Consider the following 17,942-nt stretch of genomic DNA (forward strand, 5'->3'; position numbering starts at 1 on the left):
AATTATAACTGTCATTTTATCATACTATTATTCGAATACATAACCGTTATCGCAAACGTTGTTAGCGATTGTAGCTCTAAAACTTAAATTTGAATAAATACACTACCCCCTTAACTTAACCCTATACATCAGAGCACTAACATCCGTCTTCCTCCAGGCGAAACTACGCAAGATGGTGGACGAGCAAGTGTCAGTAGGGTCAACCAGGGAGACAGAGGAGACGGAGGCAGCCGACCCGCTCATCACGCCCGCGAGCTCGGCGCTGGACCGCCCCGACCTGGACCCCCGCCCTGCCCCACCCGAGAGGCGCATGCTGATAGGCACGCTGGAGAAGCCGAGGTCCTCGCTCAATGGGGATAAGGAGGCCACACTGAACAGGGCCGCGAGACTCTCTATCAGGAATGGGAAGGATAATCCGTTTATTGGTGAGTTTGGTATGAGTTTTTTAGAGTTTATAGCAGTAAGTGCCTAAAGTAGGAGTCAAATGGCTCGAACAATATATAATGTATTTTTACATTGATAAGAATTGATGATTACGTAACATGAAGAAGCTATGACATGTCACCTTTTATAAATTAATAAAATGATTTTTACACCACAATTCCTATAAACCCAGGAGCCAAGAGCCATGCTTGCACCAGGTTTAACCACTTACAATATACGTCTATCCAATACATTGGTCTTGGTTGGTTTGGGTTCGAGTAATTGTACCCAATACAAATCCTACATTACCCCACCAGATTACTCCTCGCCCGACGACGACAACAAAGAGAACCACGCGAACGGCAAGCTAGACTCGCCAGTCAAATGGACGGCCAACGGCAGCGACAGCGGCACGTACGCCGAGGTGGGCAACGGGACCGCTACCACCACCACCAGCGAGCGGCATGTTCTAGACCCAGCTGATAGTAGTGAGGAAGAGGTGCCGCTACCTGACGCCATCTCTCCGGGAAGAAGTAGTGATGGGCCGGAGCCTAGAGCCGATATCACGGCGCAGCTTGATGGAGGTAAGGCATATGCTGTTGTTTATAAAGATGTACACATACATACTCTCTAATCTTTTATCTCACGGAATTCTGACAGTTATAAATTTTTGACATGTCAGAGATCACAAACCTTTTTTGGCTGGGTACTTTTTTCAATACGAGTCTGAATATCAGTTGTATCCGGACAATTTTCTATATTATGTTTTAAATATTTAGAATGATGGTCTTTACGTTAGGCGCTAAAGAACCATGAGGACGCTTCTTACTGGGAGAGAGAAAGTCTGACTCTTGTGCTCTGTCAGATGGGGCCCCTTCCTTGGAAGGGCCAGGTTGTGGCTCCATAACGTTTATAAAAATCAACAAACTATCACAACGCGAAAGGTCAACGATAAGAAACCGGCCAAGTGCCAGTTGGACTCGCGCACTGAGGGTTCCATACAAGTCTACTACCTGAGATATTTTTCCTTTTAATTTCATCATTATGTACATCTATATGAAATATTAGATTGATATCTTCAACCGTTTCTGAGAAAAAGGGTGGTGACAGACAGACGGACAACAATAAGGGTTCCTTTTTCCTTTTCAGGTACGGAACTCTAAAAAAGAATAGTAACAATCAGATCAATCGTTTCCGAGATATTCGTGGACAAACATACATACCAACAAACATTTATAAACATACTTATACAATAAAAAAAATCATATTTGTTTATTAGGCTTAATGGATTGTCATAATAGGTCAATATGGTGCAGTTCCAATAATCTTACATAGGTACCTATATACCGAACATATTATGTACTTACCGAATTGAGAATCTTTTATTTGAAATCGATTAAAAAGGTTTGTTATCCCTGAATTTAATAGCAAGTGATGCCATGCTAAAGAATAAAATAAAGTAATTAAAATTAATTCGATACAATGGTCGTGAGTCATGATTTTACTTAATATTATAAATGCGAAAGTTTGTGTGTATGTATGTATGTGTGTACCTTTGTTACTTCTTCACGTCAAAACAACTGAACCGATTTTAATGAAATTTGGAATGGAGTTAGCTGACACCCTGGATTAATAAAGCCTTTAAAGTAGCCTTTTTATCGCGGAATTCCCACGGGAAAACTAATTAAGGTGAAACGAAGCTCGTGGCAACAGCTAGTATTGAAATATTTGATATTTTTGTATTACCTACTTCACTTGAGCAAGTAAATATTTAGATTTATGTTTTTCTATGAACACATTAAAAAAAATATTGCCCTTAAATGGATACAAATTTTTCCTTTTTTCGGTGAAGAGCTTTTTTAGTGGTATCACTAATGAAATGTCAGAATTCCGCGGAATTAAAAATTAGAGTATAGGTGTATGCAAGGTTGCCTGTAAGAGATCGCTCTTAGCGATATGGTCGTCTATTGTTTTTTTTTGTTTATAGGTTTATTTTGTATGTTTTACTAGGTATGTATTTGTGACCAATAGTCATATTCTTTTCTTTTTTATGAGGGAAAATATGTTCAAAATATACGTAGATTAGTTGCTGGAGGCAGAAACCAATTAAGTACCTATCTTCAAGCACTAGACACAGACAGACATTATACATATACTTAACACGCCGTATACATACAATATCGGTTACATTTAACCTGAAATAAACGGCTGATATTTATTATTTATTTTACAATATCGGTCAGAGGATAAAAACAAATCCGAGGTAAGAAATGATCAGGTCCGGTAATCCCACGGATAATAGTTGGGAACTAACCGCGCTTGTTTGTTCTCCTGAAATAAGCCCCAACTAGTTAGAAATTCTTCTTGCCGCATCCTACAACAACAAACTGGGCGAAATTATCAACTTTCCCGACTTCAAAAGTAGGCTCGAGTTACCACCTGTCTTTGAAATTACTTTGTGAAAAACAAACGAAAACATCTAGACCGGACAGATAAACTTTCAGCGAGTAAAATTACAGAATTAAAAGTAATATTGCGCGAGGGAGTAGTATTGTAATAAAATCTAAAGAGTAATGGCGCAAACATTTTATTATTTACTTACGCCTACACAAATCTACCGGGTAACCTATTCTCGGCAGTGTTGTTGTTCAGTCGGGTAATTGTGATTAACTAGACCAAGCCTTGGAAAACAAAGTGTTTTTATTTATTTTAGTTAGTAGAGGTACATACCTACTACATACCTACATAATTATACAGGGTGTTGCAAAAAAGGTATACTAAAGCCTACATGTGCAGCATGGTATACCTAGGCCTGAAAATTAAATCAGAATTCCAAAATTCGCGACATCCTGTAGTTAATACGTGTCCAACAACAAAGTTCATAAAGAAAATTCTGACTTACATATAAATAGACAGGCGGTCTTAATAAGCTGGTGTTTCCACAGTCTTTTGCCGGTGTGGGTACGTAATATTCTTGCGCCCCTAATGAGCCGCAAGCCCGGGGGAATAAGCTCATTTGTTGAGCATCTGCAGCCAACTGGCAGAAAAAAAACTTTTGCTCTTCTAATTTGTCATTTAATTCATCGCTACTTTTCCATTACATCGTGCTGACGCAGCCTCCTTTTTGCTTGTAGCTCCGTGGGTCTCGCCAAAAGAATTATTGCAAGTTTTTTTTAAGTAAATATTTCGTCGCAGTCGTAGAACAATGACGGATCTGCAAAACAGCAACTTTACAGGAGAGCCAGTTAAAGTTTTTAAACAACGTTTTGTTCGATAAAATGAAAACGGCTGAAGCAATTCATTTGAAATTTGGTCACATTATTATACGAATGGACTTTTGCAATATAGCCTGTATTAATTAGTCTGTAATAAGTCTAGGTTTCCTGAAAAATCAGATAGGTCATTGTTCTATGTATCCTACTATGTCGCATTATATGATACGTCGTTTTTTTACGGACTTTTATTGCGTATCTAATGGCGTATTATACTTTTCGTCGTTGTTTTAGGGAATATATGGAAAAATTCAAAGACGGATCTTTAAATAACCTATTTAGGAGGGTGCTGATTGCGCTATATTATGTTTTGTTTAGGTCCTAATTTTTTTTACAAAATACAATTATTTTATAAAATGTTTTTTGAAGACCCCATTGTGTCCAAGCATCAGTCAATAATCATCCAATGCTAAACATAAGCCTCTCCCAAGGAGCTCCACAACACTCGGTCCTCGGGCTTCCTCATCCAGCCACTACTGGCTACCAGCCTACGGTTGTCCTTATTTGTGACTCGAGAATTCGTCGACCCCAACGGTTATCGGTTCTACGGCAGATATAGCCAGCCCACTGCCACATCGGCTTGCACATTTTGACAGCTATGTCGGTAACCTTAGTCCTCTGACGGATACCCTCATTTCTGATACGATCCATCAGAGAAACCCCAAGCATAGCACGCTGAGCGACTTTAAATCGGTGGACCAGTACTACCGTCAGTGCCCACCTATCTGCCCCATACATCATCACTAGCAAGATGCACTGGTTTAAGAAGACTTTTGTCTTCAGGCTCTAATGATAAAAGTCTTCTTCTCTGATCAGGGATGGCCGAGGAGAATATGTGACGGAGTTTCCCAACTCAATTGTGACATTTGTGACCCTTTGCTGGGCAAAGGTCTCTTCCTGGGTCTTCCAGCTATCCCTGTTCATGGCCTCTTCATTCCAGTTCCTACTAAACACGTCTAGGTCATCCCGTTATCTTCTTCTGGGTCTGCCCCTGTGCCGGCGGCCGTTATCGGCTACCTATTTGGTAGCATTTTTACCCTACCTATCCGGCTGCATACGACAGACTACTCACTTCAGTTTGGCGGTCTTAGCACCCACGACGAAGGACGCTATCTCGCCCAAATAAATTACTCATTGACATATTGTATTTCCTGCCTATCTACCTCAACCCTACGTTTCGTGCTGTTGGTCATGTCTGTTGTCTTCGAACGGTTCACCTTTAGTCCAACTTCAAGGCTTGCCGTGGATAGCTCTCGCAACATTTGTTGGAGCTCGGGCGTTGAGTGGGAGAATAGGGCAATATCGTCCGTAAAACCGAGGTTTGACTATTTTTACTTCCGAAATTGATGTCCTTGTCCTCCCAGGAATGTGTCAACTTCTTGAAGACCTCTTTGAGGAAAATTGTAAAGCGTGTACAGACAGCGAGGGTCACCTTGTATGACACCCTTTTCAATCGGAAACGTTGGACCAGGACCAGGTTTTTCCAATTTCACGTTGGTGCTGAACTGAACTGAGCTGTTTATGTAACGAGTTCGATGTAGGTTGGATTAATTTTGTGGTGTTAAGGGCGGAAAGTATTGCTTCATGGGAGATACTGTCGAAACCTTTTGTATAGTCAATAAATACATGGTAAAGTGGTGTGTTAAGCTCTATGAACTTTTCAATAATCTGATTGAGCGTGTATAGAGGGTTCGCGGTAGAATAAGTAGGTCGGAAACCGGCTTGTTCTGGTGGTTGATGTTAGTTCAGCAGAGGACGGATGCGATTGTGAATTATTTATACATGTGTGATGTCAAGCTAACGGGTCTATAGTTTCCGAGGTCGGATTTCTCACCCTTTTTATCTTATCTTTAACTTATGACCCTCGTATCCTCAACAAAAGAAGGAAAGATATAGTAGCCCCTGTAGTTTCTGTAAATTCTACTTATGCAAGTAGACAATATCGTAAACAATCTGCATTCTTATATAACCTAATTAATAAAGACATACATATTTATCCAATGAACTGCTACGAATGTAAAAAATGTGTAACAAAGTGGTTAAAAACGCATACATATGAGCAAATTGAAACAATTCTATTAAATTCTGGATAAAACTTTTAAAATATTACATGTACTAAACCCTCACAAATCGTAACAGACACCCGCTATCACACATACACACATTCACACACACACAGTCACAAACACACACACACACACACACACACACACACACACACACACACACGCACGAACACACACTACTTACAAACTACACTTACACTTATCAAAACTAAATTACTAACTAAAACTTCCTTTATAAAAATCATATTTTCTTATATTGTAACCATTGTGGAAGAGCGGAGCCTCCTGATACAGGTATTGTTTACTTAAAAGGAGACTCCATTTACTTGTAAATGTTATGATTATTTTGTTAAAGGAAATAAATGATTTTGTTTGTTTTGTTTTGTTTGTTTGTTTGTTTTATGGAGAAGTAAGTATAATGTGAGAATTACAGAATTTACGGGGAATTTTTCCTGAAATTAATACGTGAATAAAGTGGGCTCACCTATTTTTAAGAGGAAAAGCCCCAGTATTAATCGAATGCTGGTGATTGTGAAACAGCTGAGGAAAATTATCATCCCCAAGCAGTACAAGATGATCCTTACATAGCTACGGATAAGATGATACCAATTTCCTTAATTATTTACTGCCCGCAAACAGTAAATTCACTGCTGTCCGATCACGTTGACTCCCCCGCGATGCCATTCACCCTTAGAACTAGAGAATTTACTGATTGTGGTCAGTCAATGAAGGAAATTGCTGTCATCTTATCCGTAGCAAAGGAACCTCTCAAACTGGTCATTATCCTCAGCTGTTTGACAATCACCAGCATTCGGTTGATGCTAGGACTTTCCCTTTGCAGTTGATGTAACGGTAGCTGTTAATACAGAAATTTAATGTTTGATGTGGATTCTGCGGCTGACTTGGTTTGTATGTTTGGTAACTCATGCAAATGGCTGGAAAAACATAATTCCAAACCTACCCGCATGGTACTGTGCTCCCATCCTCACCTGCCTCCGACAGTAGAGTTGATGAACAAAAAAAGTACTTAAGTACATAATTTTACATTGTTTTTTAGCACATAGTTTTAAAAACATAATAAATTAGCAAAAATATACTGAAAAATCATAAATTTATTTATTTTTCATTGAAAATACGTAATATTAGGAAAGAACAACGACGTATCCTAAAATAATTCCAAAGAATAACGACGGTTATCTACACACGTCTACCACTTATCCATAGAACAATGACGGTATATACAAAACACCAATAGTTATGACAAAGAACATAGTCGCATTTGAAATACCGTCACTAAATTTAACAAATAAACAATATTGTTTTTTTAATACACCTTACCTAATTATAACTAACTTCTCAATGATTTTAGCGAAAACTAGGGCTTTTATTTTTTAAAACAAAGTTCCAAGAATAACGACGGATTTAAGAGACCGTCTTTGTTCTATGGGAGAAGTATTAAAAAAATATTTACATGGAAAACAGAACTTTTTAAATAATAATTATAGCAAAAAAACATTTTAAGTACTCATTTCGTGTTCCATGTGCTCCTACAGAGAACACTGACAGAACAAACAAACCGTCGCGCAGGAGCGGGTCGCGGGGGGCGAGGGTCACCGCGGAACATCGACGGGACGGCACAAGCGCCCATGTTCTACGCGAAAAAATCAAAACCGTCAGTGTTCGACTCTGTATTTCGCTTATTAGAAAAGATTTTTAAAAAAACTTTTGTTGTATAGGTAAATAATGAAATTTTAAAGAAGAATCTGCAATAATCCGAAAATCGAAAAAAATCAGATCCGTCACTGTTCTACGACTGCGACGATTTTTTCTGTTGATTAACTTTGCGATGGAAATGAATGTATGTCATGAACGGACCAAGTTTAATATAACTCACAGTTGGTATTCTACTTTGTTAATATTTACGTTTAATTTGTACGGTTGTAATATTTGATTTGACCGCCAACACTTTTGTAGGGTTTTATTATATATTATATATACCAAGCCAAATTAGGACCGACGTAAATCGATACGATTTGCGTCATAAAGTTTACCTTCTCGACAAAGATCTATTGATATTTCGCCGATTTATTCATGAAACTTGAACTTAAAATATGCAAAATCCCGAAAACTAAATCAGAACTTCTCGATTACATTAATTTTCGTCTCCATTTGCGATTGAAAATTCTCCAGCGTGGAGCTTCTCATGCAATTTATACACTTTCAAAGAAATTTCTCCGAGCGATAATTTGAACCACAAAATCGTCAGCTCATTCGCTTTTTAAAGGGATTACGGGAACCCAGCGGCTTTTGCTAACAACATAACGGTAAAAAATATATTTTTATAATGAGAGAGAAAGGAGAATACACTTTTTTATTGTAAGTACAGAAAAAAATATATATACTATAGCTTCTTTGATTTACAAAAGGCAATTGTGCAAAAAGATCATTTCATTCAGACCTATCTTCTTCTTAGCGACTCAGTGATAAACACTAGAACCGTTCAAGGGTTTCCACCGTGCTAAAATGTCAGTCAGTCATAATTGCATCAGTCACTGACTGCCCAAGATGAAAAAGTACAGTTAATACGTCACTCGAGTAGGCTCCTTCCGTGTACCTCAACAGATTACATCATCAATGGATATTAAAGCCATGAGACTAAAAAGCGTTGTAGGTAGGTACAGTAACTCGATTAGCTCGCGACCAGTATTCGAGGTCTGAGTGGTTTTTAATGACGTTACGGATAATGTAGTGCACGTGGGGAGACCTCGCTATCGGATTTTTCTGCAGGAAATATAACCTAAATGGAGGAATTATTTTACCTAATAACTAGCATTCGACAAAGTTTGCAGCCCAACCATTTTACAATAGAAACAAGAACTATCGTTATTAATCACAGTGACCGATGGCTGCAGCTAGCAGTTATTAGTTAGGTATTATTCGCTACAGTAAACACATACATATACCTACGAATATACTATAATGTGGCAAGTTACTTGGCGACCCTCCTTGCGGGGTGAAAGAAGTGGCGGGGGCGAGGTAGCACGACATGCTACACACGTAGAAAAGTGTGCCCGGATTAATCTCGCGATAGCTTGTAACTATTTCTGACGTAAGTAAAATTTTATTCTATGAGAGTTCCCGTAAATGTCATATTTAGCTTAAAATTTATAGTTTGACAGCATTAAAATTTGGATGTTTACCTTCAGAATATCTACCAATTTGAATTTATTTATGTAAAAGTGTTTTATTTTATAAATCAATTTCCATGTCACTTTCATGTTCACTCTCTGTTTGAACTTGTTCATCATCGTCGTCATCCTCATCTTCATCATCGTTTTCATTAACTTCAATTATAAATCTAAGACTAAAACCAAAAAACATTATACCTACTTTGAAGTATAATGTACTAGAGTACGCCAGTCATATTAGTTCAGTGTACACCTATAATATTTTATGTTTAATTTAAATTAAATTATAAATAAACAATAACATACCTGTCCAATACATCGTCAAATACTCTATCAGATTTATAATATTCGTCTTAATTTTTTATGACATGGTCGTCACAATTTCTCCACTTTTCTGGCGAATAATTAGAGAAAAGCAACTCAAAGTCTCTCTTTATCTAAGTTAGAGTCAATCGACGTTCTTGCGAGCTCGCCTATCACGTACCGCCACACAAGTTCAATAGGATTTAATTCCGGGTGGTATGGGGGTAGGCGAAGCACGATATGACCATTTTCTTTCAAAATTTCATCAATTTTGTAATTTTTCTCTGTGTTTTGCTCATTAATTACTTTCATTAAATCACATAAATTTCGGTTGCTTTCCTAGTTACAAGAACTGACAACTGACGCACTGTCAGTGTATGTGTGTATGGACTCTTCGTCTTTGTTGTTTACTTTTTCGTATCTGACTGCGCAGTACCAACCTTTAGCCGCGTAGCATGACTGATCCGGTACGCTGTTCTACAAGAAGCCCCTATATTGAGACATTATACGATTTGTTGTTTTTAACGTTATTTTGTTGACGAATTATAGATACCTAATAATAATATAACGATAATATTAAAAAGGCCTCAACACTCATCCTAAGACTAATGGTCTCTGGATCAATGATCTCATGTGGGTCGCACTCAAATTATGACAGACTATTTAAGACATGTGGCCGCCTCGGCTGCGCGGCCGAGACTGCCGTAACAATGACATGCAGTGCACGCGTTCCCCTCCACCGCTACCCCACCCGCTACCCGCTGTCGTCTTGGGTACCTCGTCCCCTCCGCGTCTTTCACCCCGCAAGGAGGGTCGCCAAGCAACTTGCCAATCTATATATTAATACATTAACTAATGTTGCTGTACTAGAATTGACTATTCACCCGTTTAGGTCTATAGCTTGACAACTTCGTGCGCGACCCTCCTTGCGGGGTGAAAGAAGAGGCGGGGGCGAGGTAGCACGACATTTTAGAAGACGAGTACACACGGAGAAAAGTGTGCCCGGATAAATCTCGCGATAATGTGTCACTATTTGTGACGTAATGTAAGAGTAAATTATGTTGATCAATAAAAAGGTTCTAAAAACTAGTTTCATTATTTAGGGTGGATCGACCACGCTCGAGTAACTTTTTACTCACGAGTACACTACCAGTTACTCGGGAGTAAGCAGATTTTGCATTCTACCAAACCTCGGCCAAACCAAGATTCGGCACACGGTTCTAGAGAAAACCACCGAAGATTATATAGTTGTCGGGGAGTGGGCACGAGCTAGCAGTGGTTGGTCCATGATTCGATCAGCCAGGTTGGTATCGCCATTTATCATCACACCCCAGAAATAAAGGCACAGATAGGTAGTACACACTCGATTTATTCGGAATTATCGATCAATCTTACAAAATACACGAGGATGCACTTGATACAGTTGGATTAACTTTGATAGCGAAACGTGGGGATGTTGTGAACCTTCCGCAGGGATCACCCTGTGGAAGGTTCACAACCGACCCGTTCAATAATTTAAATCAGATTAACAGTCCGTCCCTACTCAACCGACTACCCACCTTAGCTTTTTATTTTTTAATATGCACCGTCCACAGATTCCAGCCAAACCGCCAATATTTCAAGTGACAATTTGACGTTTCGATTAATCGAATGAATTTAGTACAGTGCCACAAACTTATCTGTTCCGGTGAGAGCGAACTAAATTGGTCCATATAATCTATGTCATGTCAATATGAAATTCATTAGTAAGTAATGAGGTATGGACCAATTTAGTTCGCTCTCACCGGAACAGATAAGTTTGTGGCACTATAAACCTTATTATAAAGCAAGGTAAACTCAAAATCTTCTTGAACTCCGACATAGTTTTATAATGCGATTTAATCTATTTGCGAAAATTACGATTTGTGGTTTTTGACGTTATTTTATTGACGAATCATAGATAATAATAATATGATTATTAAAATTCAAAAGGTAAATATTCCAAGGATTGTGGCGGTTCTGGCCTCAACACTCATTACTAAGACTAATGGTCTCAGGATCAGTGGTCTCATGTGCGTCGAACTCAGATTATGACAGATTTTACAACACATGTGGCCGCCTCGACTGCTCGGCCGAGACTGCCATAATAATGACGTGCATTGCACGCGTTGTCCTTCCCCGCTACCTCACCCGCTACCCGCTGTCGTCTTGGGTACCTCGTCCCCTCCGCGTCTGTTACCCCGCAAGGAGGGTCGCGCACGAAGTTGTCGAGCTATAGTAAACATTTTTCTGTTGGCACTTGTTCCAAAGTTGGTAAAGCCAACAGGCTCTAATTATGAATAAAATTGAATGTTATGTTAATATTCTAATTCTGAATACAACTGAATGCTATTTATGTGGGAGTGGAACAGAACGCAAGATGAAGGATGTAACCATGACGACGAATAACAGAGGAGAGTGAAAGACGTAAAGACGAAAATACGATGTCGATATTTCTTTGATTTTATTTTAACCTGTATATAATAAAGTGGATTAAATACCTAACATCATATTTAATTCCTACAAATTGGGGGCTCGTCCGGGATGAATAAATATAAGAAATATCGGCGATGACGGCGCATAAAAGACGATGAAGAAGACAGAACGGCAAGCGGCAGGGGGCCATTTTTGAAAATAACAAGAATGACAGCGAAAAATTTTCAATAAAATTTTTCTTCGCTTCAACGACGACTTCGGGTCTGAGCATCTACCAACTTAAGACGAAAAGACGTAACGACGACGATAGGAAGATGCCCAGGACGACGACGACGGAGGAAGGCGCGGAGAGAAGTGGAACATCACGACCGCTGATGTACACGGAGGAGCTGGTACCCAAATTCAGTGGGCAGGACCAGACTGACTCAGCAGCACGGTGGGCGCAAGAAGTCGAAGACAACGCCGAGATCTTCGGGTGGACAGAGTTGCAGCGGCTGATCGTAGGGCGGAGGTCACTGACGGGTACAGCGGCGCTCTGGCTGCGGTCGGAGAGGCCATTCAAGACGTGGGAGGCTCTAAAAACGGCGATCACAGAGGAGTTCCCAGATGCCGTAGACTCTAAGACCATACACGAGATGATGAGCAGCAGAAAGAAGAAGCCTGATGAAAGTTGCTTGGAATATTTTTATATTATGAAAGAGTTGAGTAAACGAGGGAAGATAGATGATTATGTTGCCATCAAATATATAATGGACGGTATAGTGGACCATGAGCTAAACAAAGTGATGTTATACAGTGCCACAACATATTCAGAGTTGAAAGAGCAACTAAGAATTTATGAAATTGTGAAGGAAAAGACGAAGGGCAAGAGTCAGGAGAGACAATATTATACGACGATGAGTGCATCGACGGCGCACGCTAGTAAACGATGCTATAGCTGTGGAGATTCCAACCATGTCTCAGTGGACTGTCCGAAAAAGCAAAGAGGTGTGAAGTGTTTTCGTTGTAACGAATTTGGGCATATCTCAACCGCATGCCCTGGAGGTGGACAAGTTCAAGGTCAGGTATCAACATCGACAGAAACAACCGATGATAACGCTACGGACGGCATCGATAACTTCGACACGGATTTAAGACGAACGATGGTCACGGTGGGAACAGACGATGGCAGCGCTCCGAAGGACTTCATGACGGACTCACGACAGAGCAGCGGAAGCGGAAATCAAAAGATGTCGGTAATGTCAATCAGGATGGACGAGGCGGCAAATGATGAGCATAGATACCAAGAAGAAGAAGATGACAGGCATAGATACGATTCATGCGAAGAAGAATTAAGTGACAGCCAAGAAATGTCAATGTCAAACAGTTTTCAAGACGATGTAAACAAACAAGGTTTGCATAATGAAAAGGAGAAACTGATGAACATTTACGAAAATTCTGTAAATATGTTAATAAATAACGGAAGTCACGTTAACCGTATTGTAGACGATGTGTATATTGTAAAAAACGACGATAACAGGAAGATAATGAGGGATGCACCAATCAAGACAAGGATGAGGATGATGTTAGAGTTAAGAAATCAATTGGGACCAAGGCGAAGAAGGGTAAGAAGGCGAGTGACACATAAGAGAAGAAAGGTAAGAAGAGAAGCGATACACGAGATAAAAAAGATGAAAAGAAAGAGGGAAAAGAAGATGAAACGCAAGAAGACAAGAAAGAAGAAAAGAAAGGAAGTGATACTGGGGGAAAGAAAGATAAAAGTGATGATGAACGAACGATGACTAATGTGTGTGTTTTAAGTTGTAATGCCGTATTTGTTTGTTATTATTATTAGTTAAGGTGTTAATATTGTTTAAGTTGTTTTTAAATGCACATGCTGAGGGCAGCATGTATGCAGGATGGCCGAGTGTGGGAGTGGAACAGAACGCAAGATGAAGGATGTAACCATGACGACGAATAACAGAGGAGAGTGAAAGACGTAAAGACGAAAATACGATGTCGATATTTCTTTGATTTTATTTTAACCTGTATATAATAAAGTGGATTAAATACCTAACATCATATTTAATTCCTACATTTATTACAAAAATTAATAATAAACATCACCTGTAAGGTGCCTGCTTTCAAATTAAGTTATTTAACGTCAAGTTCGTATTAAAATGTCGTTGCCGTTGACGTAAAGTCATAAATTCCCGTCGAAATAGCATTTCATTGCAATCAGTTTTCCACTTCGCCCGTCGACCGCTAGGTAACCTCATACTGCGAGTACCTAGTCTCACTACCCCTACCCCCCCCCCCCCCCCCACTGTCTGCCACAACAAAGTTTAAATAAAACAGACCGCACCTGTGACCGAGACAACATACACGTAACTATTAATGTACTGCGCAGTCACTGTGACTTGCCACTTTTGCATTTATTTTGAATCTATTCATTACAGGCTCGTATCATAGACTAATAATTATATTATATGCTCGTATTACACAATCTTAGAGCTTATGTCGAGATCAATAACGCAATTGTATAATGAAACAGTTAATAGTTAACTTGTTTCATACTGCAAAAAATATTTAGTAAAAAGTTACTGCACTTCACAAGAGACAAAAAATTTGCCCACTTAATAGATATTTATAAAAAATTCCAGGGGCAACACATATTAGCCTGTACTCTAAATACCAAGTAGGCAATCGATTTGTCTGCCTCAGCCACGTACTGACGTAAAGCTACTCTGTGTTACGACTGTTACATCGATGTTTGTGTTTCCACGATGAGACTTTCCGAACTTACTTTATGATGATTGGATGGATGTATCAATAATGGATCCAGTTCAAGGATTTGGATCACAAATACCCACAGATGTTTGATTTTCAAGAAAACATGTAGTTACAATAATAAAAATGAGTGTTTTCTTTTGTTGCTCTATGAAACCATTCGAAAAAGTCTTTTTTTATATTAGGGTGCTTTTAGAAATCCACTAATTAAGCTTCTCCTGCTACGCAGTATAATTTATCCCTACTATACGGAGCAAACTAAGTTTAACAACAATGGCTATACCTAATTCCCTATATTTGCTAACTTTGAGAGGTTATTTTGAATCAGCAATTGCTAAACAAACGGTAATAATTGCGTGATCGCTTCGGTTAGACCTTGGTTAGCGAGAAACGATTACAAGTTCGAAAGTTTTCGATAGCAGCGATCGCGCGGTCATGCCTTATGGTCAATTGCAAATAGACACAGTATAATTACCACAAATAACTGGTCCAGAATATCTTCTCCCATGACCTTAAGTTCTACAGAGGCCATCGGCAATTCGTATGAACCACAAGCTTTTCATTACAATTCAGTCGGATACACACATGATGATCCCCTTCTCCCCAATCTTAGAAACAAGAAAACTATTCTAAACTTGTTAACAGCTTCCGAAATAACTTTATAACAAGGAAACTTGTTCATATTGTGTTTAAGTTATAATGAATGATAAATGGTTAGTATAAAGTCGGCTAAGTTGAGGTTGAGTTAGTCGATTTAAGTGAAACAAGTTACTCAAACAATTCGTCAAATTCAGTGGAACCCCATCAATTACAATGTGTGCGAATGAATTTTGTATGAGGTAATTCAGTTCTACCTTTCAAATCTGAACGTAAATTGAAATGGTGTTTTGTACTCGTATATTCGCGATTTTGAGAGATTGATTGATGATTAAGTTATCATTCTAGAAATATGGAATAATAGTAAACAGATGCTTGCCTTATGACCTACGGTGTCTATATCTAGATCCCTCCCTAACAATACCCATTTAAATATCTATAGAACACCTAAGGTAGTCACTCACCTAGGCCCAAAACCAAACAAGTAAGGCTAAAGCTAGGCATCTTCCTGTAGGTACACCTCGTTATGACTTATCTGCCAATTATCTGCTTAGACAAACTGCAGTACCTGGAGGGTGCATAATTGCTCGACGAGGGAACTACAGGACTTACATATATATTACATATGTGTTTATTCGCCCCTAGTGTCGAGGGGCTACTGATCTAATTAGACCACACGGGATTGAATACCAGACAAGTTTACTTATTTGGTTTAGAGATTTTGATATATATATTTACGATAATTTTTAGCTATCTACAGCACTCTTTAGTTTAATTAGTCCTCCCGATTTTCATCTGACGATATTGGTACTAAAAATAAATTAATAAGAAGATAATTTTTGTTACTTATTTGATCCCTTTGCTGCGTCGCTTCCACTCTCTTTCTCCAACCTTTCTACTACTACAAAAATCTCTCGTGTATATCTACCCCATGTAACACATGTCCTCCTGTCCAGAAGCGGCGTCGCCGGGTGGTCGTTCGGACCGGTCGCGCGGCCCCGACGAGGTGCCCGCGTCGCCCGGCATGATGAACGCCACGCAGCTGGCTAGGCGACTGCGGATGGAGAATGAGCGGTTGCAGGTATGGCCTTTATATCTTTGGTAATAAATACAATAAATATGTAGATTAAAATATTTATTCATAGTAAAAATATAAAAGTATACACTTTAAGGAGATAGTTTTGACGACTACTATCATAACTAGTTAACTAGCTCACATATGTATGAATTACTAGGCCCGCAACCCTTATGAGGATCGTAACAGTGATTCAGTTGCGGCGGGATTCGGAGGCGTCGTGTTTTAAGCAAAACAAAAGTTAGCAAGAAAGAAATAAAAATAAAATTGTGTTTGAAGTTAGCTTTTGGAGCTTTCAGTTATTTGGTGATCTTATTTGCTTTTCGTGCACATGAGTCATCTTTGTTACCTGCGAAATTATAAAACTAAGTAGGTAATTGTGGAGAGCTGAATGAAAAACTTAGTTTTACATCTTGAAACGATAGACCTATTAAAAAAGCTAAACTTATACTTATTCGTAGATTTTTCACAGAATATTAAAACTACCTTCCAAATAAAACAATATTCATTCTCGCAATCAGTCCGTTCGTTCGGCGTGGCCACAGAAAGCCACAAATACACAAATAAACGAAAACGAACTATCTCTCTTTTACGAGGGCTAAAAACGCTTTTCAACAATGTTAAAATGTACAAATGAGCACTTTTATCCACAAAATGTAATTTACCGCCCCCTGTATTTAGTAAAAGGCGAGTGTTGCAGAAGGGTCACTTTAGCTTGCGAAAAACGAAGTTGACTCTATCTCGTTGGGCCAAACGTACGGTGGCCTGCGCCTAAAAGTATACAGGCGGAGTTTTTAAAATAGCGATCTCAAGCTCACATGCTGCTCAAGCACATCCACATAAACACCACTGCTACACACAACACGTCCCCGGATTTATAACAGATGTAGCTGGTCCCTTCATCATCAGGGATCGCTATTTTAAAAACTCCGCCTGTATACTTTTAGGCGCAGGCTACCGTACATATTGTATAAAAGCTTACTTTTTTTGTCCAGCTAGAGTAACCCCCTTGCATTGTCTGGCAGAAGCGGACACGTACAGTTTCCTGTGAAATGTTGCTCGGTGATTTTTTACCGTCTTTGTGCGACGGCGAAACAGTTTCACACTTTAAAGTACGTGTAAACAGGCGTGTATTTATAATATGCTCTTTTGTTCTAGAGGTTATTTAATTTAAAAGAGGTGCATTTTTTATTTTCTACGCCTGGTCCACGAAATGATGACTTGTTTACTATTTTTTTAAAGTAATAGGTACATATTTTTTATAATTATACCTACGTTTTTCGGTAAACTTGCTACGACGTAGCACCGTAGCAACTCGCTACGCCGCGCCGTAGTAGCTGGTCTACGAAATGTCATTTTTTAAATAAATAACTATATTTGATGAATGGATTTTAACTTCTACAACTACTACTTCAAATGTATTGTTTAATTCACAGATCACGTAAATGATTACACATACAACTGGACGTTAAATAATTATAACAACAGATGGTGTAAGATGAACCGTTTCCATATAACACTCTGACCTTTTCAGGGTCTGTAGCACATAAATCAACAGAACAGCTCTTCACAATTTATTACTCGGTCAGATGTTCGTATGTGTTATCGCAAGGGATTCTAGTTCTGGCGGCGTGTTAGTTATATATATATCATCATAATTTGCTGATAACTCGATATGCTAGATTTTTTCGTATGTAGCCTGACGTGTATATAAATCAGAGTCCCAATTACATAGATTTACGTCGGCACATAACCAAAAAATCCTAATATGGCATGGCTATTGGTTACTTCTGAT

At 39.0% G+C, this 17,942-nt stretch overlaps 2 protein-coding genes across 2 annotated transcripts in view; both read left to right on the top strand.

The window, feature by feature from the left end:
- The window catches only part of LOC125488867, a 77,769-nt gene extending 76,712 nt beyond the window's left edge, over window positions 1-1,057 (top strand). The window contains exons 3-4 of the mRNA XM_048622547.1: window positions 158-425; window positions 741-1,057. Of these exons, the coding sequence (XP_048478504.1) occupies window positions 158-425; window positions 741-1,057 (585 nt within the window). The remainder of the gene's footprint in view (window positions 1-157; window positions 426-740) is intronic.
- A 10,963-nt stretch (window positions 1,058-12,020) lies between these two features.
- The window catches only part of LOC105392069 (kazrin), a 36,013-nt gene continuing 30,091 nt past the window's right edge, over window positions 12,021-17,942 (top strand). Inside the window, exons 1-2 of the mRNA XM_048622548.1 lie at window positions 12,021-12,627; window positions 16,029-16,153. Coding sequence (XP_048478505.1) covers window positions 12,021-12,627; window positions 16,029-16,153 — 732 coding nt within the window. The remainder of the gene's footprint in view (window positions 12,628-16,028; window positions 16,154-17,942) is intronic.

This window comes from Plutella xylostella, chromosome 8 (assembly GCF_932276165.1).
Source record: "Plutella xylostella chromosome 8, ilPluXylo3.1, whole genome shotgun sequence".
In the NCBI taxonomy this organism is placed as follows: domain Eukaryota; kingdom Metazoa; phylum Arthropoda; class Insecta; order Lepidoptera; family Plutellidae; genus Plutella; species Plutella xylostella.